This window comes from Trichomycterus rosablanca, chromosome 10, assembly GCF_030014385.1.
Source record: "Trichomycterus rosablanca isolate fTriRos1 chromosome 10, fTriRos1.hap1, whole genome shotgun sequence".
Taxonomy (NCBI): domain Eukaryota; kingdom Metazoa; phylum Chordata; class Actinopteri; order Siluriformes; family Trichomycteridae; genus Trichomycterus; species Trichomycterus rosablanca.
In genome coordinates, this window is record NC_085997.1 from 34,696,209 (window position 1) to 34,707,333 (window position 11,125).

The 11,125-nt window shown below is 42.9% G+C and overlaps 1 protein-coding gene across 1 annotated transcript; it reads left to right on the plus strand.

The window, feature by feature from the left end:
* The first annotated feature begins 1,009 nt into the window (after nucleotides 1-1,009).
* get4 (guided entry of tail-anchored proteins factor 4) lies at nucleotides 1,010-10,891 on the plus strand. Its single transcript, XM_063003226.1, has 9 exons — nucleotides 1,010-1,168; nucleotides 3,448-3,526; nucleotides 4,960-5,041; nucleotides 6,142-6,291; nucleotides 7,631-7,769; nucleotides 7,897-8,037; nucleotides 8,682-8,757; nucleotides 9,618-9,690; nucleotides 10,238-10,891. Exons 1-9 carry the CDS (start codon nucleotides 1,038-1,040, stop codon nucleotides 10,324-10,326), a joined length of 960 nt encoding a protein of 319 aa, XP_062859296.1. The 5' UTR covers nucleotides 1,010-1,037; the 3' UTR covers nucleotides 10,327-10,891.
* Nucleotides 10,892-11,125: the final 234 nt, after the last annotated feature.

Consider the following 11,125-nt stretch of genomic DNA (forward strand, 5'->3'; position numbering starts at 1 on the left):
TTAACATTTATTATTTTCATTCTTTATAGTAATAAATCAGAACCATATTTTAGGCAAAACAACATGCATAAAGAACATCATGTAACATTTTTTTTCAGTAGAGCCCCGGTTCTGGACTGCGTTGCTTAGGGGGGCAGTGAGAAAATCTGGGGGGAGCAATGCCCACCCCAGCGCCCCCATACCGCCGGCCCTGCTTGTGTTACTTTAGTTTCGCCCTAAGCCGGATTCGGACCTAGGGTGGAGAAATATGCGCGATGTGCTCTGCCCACTGCGCTACTCAAACAGTATTGAACAGGGTGTTATGCTGATAAGCCTGCGCACATGCAGGGTTACTAAGACTAAAAGTGAAAACTACCTAAAATAATAACCCACGGTAGCAGCAGTTTCCTTGTTTCATACACATCGCCCTGTCTCAGTTTAATCTGCAGCATTTCTCTCACATTAATAAAAATAAGCACGCCCCGTATCAGTTCAATACGGAACACCATGTTTAGTTTCCAAATAAGGAACGATTCCGTATTTTACGGGACGGTTGGCAACCCTACCAGGGACCAAGGCGTGGTAAAACCTAATACTGCCTTTAATTAATTTCTGATACGTCTGGTCAAACTAGCCTTATTTATATGGACACTGAAAAGTCACCAGCCTTAATTAATCCTAATCAGAAAGTGGCCATGATACAAAATTAAATGACATTATAGAACCTTTAACACTTAAAGTACTTAAAGTTAATGTATTTATATTTTCAACCAGCCGAAGTTTTTGTACATTTTTTTGTAAATTATATTTAAAATCTTTGTAAAATATGAGTTCCAATCATCTAGTGACAAGCGGGTTTTATTTTGACTTCATAGCCAGGCTGCATCTTAAATGGCTCCACCTCTAATACCTAGGGCGCTACAGAGGGCGTATAGGCTACTATTTTATACACTACGTAGTGTACTAGCATAGTGAGCGAGGAGTCGATTGGGACGCGACTGCTATGGAACCTCGAAAAGGACAATCCAGCGAGCGTGGCTGTCAGCGCGAAGGGAACAATGATGTCGGAGCAGGAGGCTCTGAAGAGGAACCGTGGTGGAGTTCAGCGGGTAGAGGGCAAACTGCGCGCCAGCGTGGAGAGAGGAGATTACTATGAGGCCCATCAGATGTATCGCACCTTGTTTTTTAGGTAACGTTTGTTTGAAACGGGTTTAAACGCTTAACTGGCGTGTGGCCTGCCATTCGAGATCTTTCTCTCCTTGTCAACGGAGCGGCGTCCTTTTTCTCGGTTTTGATTGGTTGCGTTGCTTGTGTGGCCCCGCCTCGTAGATTATTCTGGCTCTGTGATTGGCTCGTTTTTATGTCCCTCAACTTTACTAGGACGCTGCTTATCGGTCACTCCTTGCTGATAAATGAAATACGCAGCTCTGTCATAATTAATATGATTAAACAAGTTGTCAGTCGTTTACTTTCAAATGTTATTATTTATAAAGCACTGTCTGTTATAAATATATTGTATATAATACTTTTAACTAATATGAGCATTCAAATTATTCCAGGTGTTAGCCGAACATGCTAGCCGTGTTAGCTAATTGCTAGCTCACCTCAGACCGATAAGTTCAGTCTGGATGTCTCTACTGACTCGTTTTAATACGTTTTGCTGAAATAAAACCCACTCACTATGTAAAAAAAAAACCTTTAAAAGCTCACACATTACATAATTCAAAATTACGAATAACGTACGATTATTTACATGTGTGTTTAAAGAGCACTGACGCATCCAACAGTGTTCCGTACACTTTTATACAACACACCACAGTACCAAAATAATCTCAAACATCAGAGGAAAGTCTGAGCTGCTGTATAACCAGTTGCAATCAAAATAATTGTAAATTTGGTTTATCAGCAAATCATACAAACAGTTTGGTCAGTTTCGACTAGTTAGAGTAAGAATAAAAGCCAGTGTTCACAGTCTGACCCACTGTATGGAACACTGTTACTCGAGATATTGTAAGCAACATCGGCTGTAATTCTGTTGCAGTTCTATAAGACATTTCATGTTACTTTTATTATAGCTTTGCATAGTAAAAACTAAAGCAAACAAAACAACACAACGTTGGTTATAACGTTATTGATATTCTCTCTTCCACAGTTAGTGTAGTTCCACTACAAGTGATTTGTTTGCTACACAACAGTAAATTCAATAAAAACAAATGGCACTGGATTCTAAAGTGACTTCTTGTGCCGTTAAAAGAGTGACGGCTGGCGCCCAGGTGACCCAGTGGTATATTAGGCTTGCACACCAACAACGAGTTTCTGAACTCCTCTGTTCGAAACTCGGTGTTGCCACCAGTCGGCTGGGCGCCATCTGGCGGGCATAATTGGCAGTGCCTGCAGCAGATACCAATTGGTCACCGTATCTGCAGGGTGGGGACCGGACTATGTGTGGGTGGGTGGGTCTTCATACGCTGTGTAAGGACCCTGAGTGGCGGAAGAGACACCTGTGCAAAATGCATGGGCGAGAATAGGAGGGCTGTACACGTGTTGGAAGAGGCGTGTACAGTGACTTGCTCTCCTCTGATGCAATCGGGTATCGGGTAGCAGCGGAAGACAGATTTAGTGCGCTAAATCGGGAGGAAAATGGGGAGAAATGCATTAAAAAAAAAGAGTGACGGCTGTAGTTGTAGGACAAGTCTTGCTATCAAACAAACATCACTGCTTTATACTTACATGTATGGCATTATGTGGATGCATTTATCCAAAGCAACATACACAGTATAAGCAAGTGAGGGTTCAGAGCCTGGCTCAACGGTCCAACAGTGGCAACCAGGGTGATGTGGGGCTCGAATCAGCAACCTTTCATTTACCGTCCTGTACCTTAACCTCTGAAATCAAGTCAAGTCAAAGTTATTTGTATAGCGCTTTTTACAATGGACGTTGTCTTAAAGCAACTTTTTAGAATCCAGGACCAACAGACCAAAAACCCCTATTGAGCAAGCCGAGGGCGACAGTGGCAAGGAAAAACTCCCTTAAAAATACAGGAAGAAACCTTGAGAGGAACCAGACTCAGCAGGGACCCCCGTCCTCCTTGGGTGGCCTGGAGGATAATTTGAATAAATAGGATTTACACAAATCATACAAACTAGTTACTTAACCTCTGAACTACACGCTAAAAGTCAAACCAGGTTAAATCGTCCAATCCATTCATTGTTTACTTTTTCAGTTGATGGTTGCTGAAGCTTGTTACTTAGCAACCAATGGTCAAATGAGTGATACAGGTATAGCAAAAAAGCAACCTGTCCTAGAAAAATGCTAATATATGATTTAAATCATGTCAGTCTGAATAGTTTTTTTTCCCATCAGGTTCTTTCAGAAATGTACTGGCATCTTTCTTACAATGATACGTTTGTTTAATAATTATTTTCTCAGCTAGAGAGAATGATGAGACGCGTTCTGTGTGCTTTACAGGTACATGTCGCAGTCCAAGCATGCAGAAGCGAGGGAGCTGATGTACAACGGAGCTTTGCTTTTCTTTAGTTATAACCAGGTATAACATTTCTATAATCACACATTCTTCTTTTATTCATGTTTTTATTGGTAAATCCTGTAGGAACTTTGTAATATGTAATACGTCCAGTCTGAAAGCCAACTTCTATAAAGCTCTTATTCTCATTCCCATCAGAATTCCCCTTCACACTGCCAGCCAAAATCTGCTCTTTTTAACTTCTGTTCCGGGCCACTTTCAGATTCAGTATAGAAATCTTGTTAAGTTTCCAGTTTGTGGCAAGTGCAGCCTGATTTTCCACCTTTGACAATAATGCAACATCAGGGGGCTTGTGTCCATTTATTTTCCTCTCTTCTTATAAGGGTCATTTTGTCAGAAAGTCTTTTAGGTAGAAGGATGACATGTACGCTTTATTTTTGACATTTTATTTATTGTATCAGAACAGTGAAGTCTGTTTCTTTTCTTTTCTTTTTTGTTTGTTTGGCTTTTTTCACCCCACCTTTGTCTTCCCAGTCTGCAATATATGGACACCCCGCTATTGGGACACCCATTCTAATTACTGAATTCATGTGTTTCAGCCACAACAATTGCTAACAGGTATAGTAAATCAGTTATAGAAAGAAAATGATATGCATCCAACTTATATATGTGGCAACAGTTTAGGGAAGGCGCTTTCCTGTTCCAGCATGACTGCACAAAGCAAGTTTGATAAAGACACGAAGAAAAGCTCGATTTAAAGAAATTCCAGTGGCCTGCACAGGGCCCTGATCTCAGACCCAATAAACAGCTTTGAAATGAGCTGGAACATCAAGGCTTTCCTAAGCAACATCAGTGCCCAGCCATACAAATTCTCTTTTGACTGAATAGGCACAAATTCCCACAGACATACTTCAAAGTCTTATGAGAAATCTTCTCAGAGGAGTGGTTGCTGTTCCTGCAGAAAAGATCACATAGGGGTCACTACATTTATATCGTTTGTTCTTTAAATGGGATATCAAACAAGCTCACAGTCAGGTGTCCAAATACTTTTGGCCATATTGTTTAGTTATTTCCAATTCCCTGTTGCGTATTACAATTCTCTGCAGCTCGCACCGTCCTCTTTTGGCTGCAGATTTCACACAGCCAGTGGTGCAATGTGAGAGTCCTCAGATGGGATTTCACAGAGGAGAAACTTCATCTGACCTTCAGATTTTTTAACACAACCAAACACAACCTGGTCAGGTTGGCGGTACTGCTGAGGTTTTGACTCTTCCCAGCCCTTGTTCTGAAATCTGAATTAAAAATTAATCAAAAATCAGAAAGGTTTTTAAGTGAGTGAGTTTCAAGCAAAGTGCTGATACACACTCACGTGAAAATCAACCTGTTCTGATTTGTCTCAGATACAAAGCATCTTAAAATACTAATGTGAACAGCATGCATGTCAAATCAGGTTTGGACAAACATCTCTGACCCACGTACGTTTGTGTCGCCAACAGCAAAACAGCGCAGCCGATCTGTCCATGCTGGTCCTAGAAGTGCTGGAGAAGTCCAAAGCCTCTGTAGAAGAGGACGTTCTAGGTGAGTGACCGGTCTCAGTGAGCAGTGGTGAGAAATGATCATCGTGATCTGAATGTTTACAGATTTTGCAATGGTTCTCATTTTCTATGATATATCTAGCAGAGGCAGATTATCTAACCCAAACTAGTCGTATCCAATTATCCGCTTGCATTACACTTCCTCTCTACTGATGTTGAACTCCCTCTCAGACACATGCGACTGCATCTTTTCTGGCGAGTTCATATGTGGATCAGCTTATTCCCTGCCCCTGTGCAAGCGGCATCAATCAGCCAGCAGAGGTCGGTTCAGTTATGAGGAATCCCCTCTGGCACCCTCCTCTTTGAACAAGCCAATCGTTGTCCGTGAAGGCGCCCATCCTGTCATGTGACAGCTAAGATTTGAACCAATGAGTTCGAGTATTTCACCACTGCGCCACCAGAGCGCTGTGACATGCAGTTTCTGCATGCATAGAGGAACATCCAATCATTCTTGATCAACATTTAATACCATGACATGTTGGATCAGTGACTGCTGGTGAAATCCCAGGATTTTTTAAAATATCGCAATATATATGGCAGAAAAATAGATATCGCAATGTAATTTTTTTCCAGTATTATGCAGCCCAAGTACTTTCTGATCTAACAGGTCAAGTCACCCGATTCAGCCGACTGAAATTAAACCCTCAAGCTACATCAGTAGGAATCTAATTTGGGACGCAGCCCATAGTCGCCACACGTCATATCTCGCTCTGTTCCTGGTACAGCCTAACAAAAGGTCTACTATAGATCAAACAGCAGATTGTTTAATCCTGGTGATGAGGTCAAGAAGTCACACCCAGTGCATCGAGCCATTCTGTGTACAGGGCCGCACTGTAGGACAATTCACCTCAAAACATACAGATTAAGAGGCTGGTCCTAACGTGTCACTGTTCCAAACATGCCAGTGAAGTCACAAAATTAAAGCAATGCTAAAGCCATTAGCACCAGGTACTTTGTTTTCCTCAGTTTGCTCAGACCTGGATGTGTGGAACATCTGTGTGTGTAAATCACCGTGTAATAAAAGTGGATGAATTAAAGGCTGTATGTGTTGTAATGATGTGTGTGTGTGCTCGTTTTCTCTAGAGCATCTGGTGAAGCTGTTCAGTCTGATGGACCCGAACTCGCCCGAGAGGGTGGCTTTCGTCTCCAGAGCGCTCAAGTGGTCCACGGGGGGCTCAGGGAAGCTGGGACACCCTAAACTGCACCAGCTTTTGGCTGTAACGTTGTGGAAAGGTATTTTTGAAATCATGTCGTCTCATCGTGATTCCAGTTATTGGACATGGACATTCAGTTGTTGTGCACATCATTTATATAGCCAAAAGTATGTGGACACTCGTTGCTGAAAAGTGCATAAAATCAGCTCTACAAAACAAATAATATGCTGCTAATAGTTTGGGCAAAGCCCTCATCCACTCCAGCATGATTGTTCCACCGTGCACAAAGCAAGATTAAAAAAAATGGTGTGGCGCAGACCTTGTGAATGTGCTTTTGACTGAATGGGCACAAATTCTCACCGACACACTCCAGAAAAGTTCCCCTGTGCACTCATGCTGCAAAAAGCCTCTGTGTATGGTGGAACACGCTTCTCTCTCCGTATTCCTCCACCACTTGTGTCAAGACCTTGTCCAGAGAGTGAGGTTCTGTCTGAAAAACTGGTGAGCTGCCTTGCTGCTTCCTGCCTACCTGATCAGCTGCCTCAGTAGACAGGATCCTTATAAGACATCGAACTCATAAGGTAGATTATTTAGACACACTACTTTGACAGAGATTATGGCGATTCCGTCACCCTAGTTTAGCTTACTAAGCTAACACAGTTAGCCTCAGGCCATTCAAACCGATGGGCTGAGGCGACACAATGCACTAGCATGCCAGGCCAGCTAACGTCTCCCTTCATGTACCGAAAACGGTTGAACTGTCCCTGACGAGCCTGAATTTACAAATAAACGACCCTCGTGCACCTTTATACAAATTAAACATCAATGAGAATTTATTTACATTTGAAAAAAAGAACTCCATTGGTTGCTCCACTTGGCATTCGTCTGTCATGTTGGTCATTTTCTGTGAGTAAAGTCGTGCCTCACTGAATGCTGGGATTGCCTTCAGTGCTGAGGAAGTGTCGGACGCTCCGTCGTTATTCAGTCAGATTATCACTCAGGATTAAAGCGCCTCAGTAGAAACATTTCAAGGAATCTAAGAATTTAGACACGCCCTCTTCTCGGGAGTGTAGTATGACGTAAATTATGTCTGAGTAGAGAGATCACTAGGTTTTCAGACAGACCCTAGAAGTCGTTGCTGCAGCAGCAGGGATTCGATTCGTAACTCAATTTTCCCTCGTGTCAGACACACTCCCACTAAGACTTAAAGTCGGGTCTCTGTGGTGATGGACTAGTGTATTAGGCTGCGACGCTACCCAAGTATAACTGCGCTCCATGCTAATGAGAAATGAAGGAAGTAGGTTCATTTTGTCATTCTGCACGTTTGAGTTTTTTCGGATGATTTCCTGATCATGTTGTGAAGAGCGCGTGTTTTGGGTCACCTTTCTATAAACAGACATTTTCTTGACTGTATTCAGAACAGAACTACAGCGAGTCGCGTTACCACTTCCTGCACTCGGCGGACGGCGAAGGCTGCGCTCAGATGCTGGTGGAGTACTCGGAGACTCGGGGCTTCCGCAGTGAAGTCGATCTGTTTGTGGCTCAGGCAGTTTTACAGTGAGTGCTTTTCTCTTTATATAGGCCGTGTGTGTGGATTAGAACCGAGGTTTAAACCACACTGTCTGGCCAAAAGTATGCGGACACCCCCGAGAAGCATAACTTTCTCTGATGTGTCTGTCTGCAGGTTCCTTTGTTTAAAGAACAAAACGAGTGCATCAGTGGTGTTCACCACGTACACACAGAAGCACCCGTCCATAGAGAAAGGTCCTCCGTTTGTCCAGCCGCTCCTCAACTTCCTCTGGTTCCTGCTCTTAGCAGTGGATGGGTACGACTGTCTGACCTTCTCTGTCTCATAACGTGATTGCAAAACACATTCTTGTTCATGTCATAGCAGTGTTTGGATTGTAATGATTTCTGCAACTCTCTTGTTTAGGGTTTCTGAAAATCTGCTGGGTCAAAAATATATAGACAGATGTCAAGATGGCCTTCTAATTTCTCATGGTTAGGGCCCTACTAAATTCACAGGAAAATGTGCTTCATTTCACGGACCTTATTTTTCACAAATCACAGATTTTACAGATTTTTAAAGAAAAGTGTCACATTTCACAGCGGTCATTAAATTAGACTCATAAATTAAATAATAAAATAAATCTAAGCTACAACACACAGCACAGCTACCTTAATAAACACACCTTAACAGTGTGTTTTGACACACACCTCTCTGAGTCCACAGAATTGGTTGGGAGTTTTCCAAACTCAGTTACCCGAGTCAAGTTTTTAGCTGCTTCAGGCATCGACATTTTGACTAATCGATTGAAACTGAATTGCCCTAGGATTGCTAGTGTAACAGACTTTCTTGTGCTGTAGTGTGCTGACAATGTTTGATGTGTGTGTTTACGTATTGAGTGCATTTTTGCAGGCGGAGCAATGACTGATATTTCGGGTTTGCTGTGTGTTCTGTGCCCGCAGTGGGAAGCTGACGGTCTTTACAGTGTTATGTGAACAGTATCAGCCATCGCTTAAGAGGGACCCCATGTATAACGAGGTAAAGCTTCACTCACTCACTCTGGGTTTTTATTATAGCAGTGTTTTAAGATTCGCGGTCGTAGTGGACTCGTGCTGGGATCTCAGGCTCTCGGGTTTGAATCTCAGCTGTGCTATCGACCAGCCAGGCTGCTCCTGAGGGAGGGCATGGTGAATGGTATAGTTACATAATATACAACACGTGATCGGTTTGGGACGCAGCCAGGAAATCAGTTGTAAAATCAACGGTTGGGATGTAAGTGAAGTGGGAAGTGCTTTCTCAATCAAATGGTAAGCGCTCACCTTGTTTCTTCACCCAAAACTCGGGGAAAGACGAGCATCAAGGCTCTCTTCTGTGCTTGCACCCAGGTGGTGGAACGAACTTCCCGTCTGTCCGAACATCTGAGTCTCTCACTGTCTTCAAAAGACGATTAAAAACCTTCATCACCTCTTTACTAAGCACTTAAGCTAAGAACTTACATTAAAAAACACTTTGTTCTAACAGAGTTTCATCAGATTTGTATCCTTGGACCGTTGTTTACTTAAACTAGAGTAGAGAAACGTTTACTGTGGAAGCAGTTCTGTATATTGCTCTAGATAAGAGCGTCTCCTAAATGCCGTAAATGTAAAATGTAGATGATAAGCATTTGAAAAGCGTTCACTGTAAAGATGCGGCTTGTTGACACCACTTTTGAGGCTGTTGTATGATGCCAGACTCTAAATGTTGCTAATGGCGTGGTGGGCGGCAGGTCTCATAAGACTACATCCAATAATAATAACACCAACATTATTTATTAAGGCACATAAATGTTAAATTAAATGCTGAGACGTTTTTCTGAACATTGTTTTGTTTCCGTCCCCCATGTGACTGCGCTACATCAGTACCTGGACAGAATAGGACAACTGTTCTTCGGCGTGCCACCCAAACAGTCGTCATCATACGGAGGTCTGTTAGGTAAGATCAGGACTGTGACTGACTGGGCTGTGCCCCTGTGCACAAATGGTGTGAAGGAACTACGGGATGTATGGAAGGTGGATTGTGATATAGGCCTTCTAGTGAAATTCCCCTAGACACACTGCAAGCCTGTAAATTAGATCAGGGGGTTTTCTTTTTGGACATGCGCCCCCTTCTGTGTGCCGACCTTGGGGGATACTAGCAGCCATAATTGACACGTTTCTGCTAGGGCGGAATGACCGGACTATGTGGGCGGGGTCTTCAAACGCTGTGTACGGACCCTGATTGGTGGATAGTGGCGCCTGGGCAGAGTGCATGGGTGAGAAAGGGTTTCACTAAGGGCTGCGTATGGGTCAGAGGAAGCGTGAGCAGCAATATACCCACCTCGACTGCAATCAGGGATCCCCCAGCAGCGAAAGACAAACTGACTACACTGAATTGGGAGAAAGAAAAATAAGAATTGATTCAACTGAATGATTCATTCATGCATCAGATGGTCATTTTATTAGGAAATATTAATTAATTCGAATTTCCTCTGACTTCACAGGGAACCTACTGAACAGTCTGATGGGATCGGGTGAGGAGGAAGAGGGGGAGGAAGCTCAGGAGGACAGCAGCCCTATCGAACTGGATTGAAAAGCATCCAGCCGAAAGAACAACAGCAACAACACCACAATAAAAACTGCTCATTCCGGGACCATACAAACTCAAACCATTTCTGTTCTGCCAGACGTCCTGAATGAGTAGCTGCTTCGGTTCTTTTTGGGTAGTTTTAAAAAGAGGGACATGCGTCGACCCTTTTGGACTACAGCCCCCTCCCCCCAATCCTTCGCCCCCTCGGAATAGGAGTTGAAAATAATCATGAGAATAAAACGTACGTTAAAACGATACGTTTGATGATGAAAAGTCGCAGCCCGAAACAGATTCCGACGGAATTGTAGTCCACGCTAACACACTTTAATGAATTTTAGTGCGGTAGTATGTATGCGTTTACATGTCCGTCTTACCAGGGAGGTATTTGCTGTATTTTTCAGTTTCTTACCAACTTCACCACTACGCCCCCCTTTATTGTCTATGTGTGAGTGTGTGCGTGTGAGTGAGTACAAAAAGAGAGATGTGGAGACTCATGGCTTGGTGTCCTTTGTGGGTGTTTTTGTTTGTTTTTTGAGGGGTTCAATAAAATAAAAAAGGGTGATATACATTGTTTTACACTTTCTTATTCACTCTCATTTTCTCACTTGCCCTGAAGAATATCGCACAAATGTCTGTCTATGAATAAATTATACTTCATTGACACGTTATGTCTAGACATTGAGATGTTGTCCTGGGGGAAGGTTGATATCAATCGCAGATGGCAAACGGAGCTACTCGTTAAAATACATTTAAAGGTTAAAACTCGTGTCCGGGTTTCATCTGAATTCGTATCAGACACGCA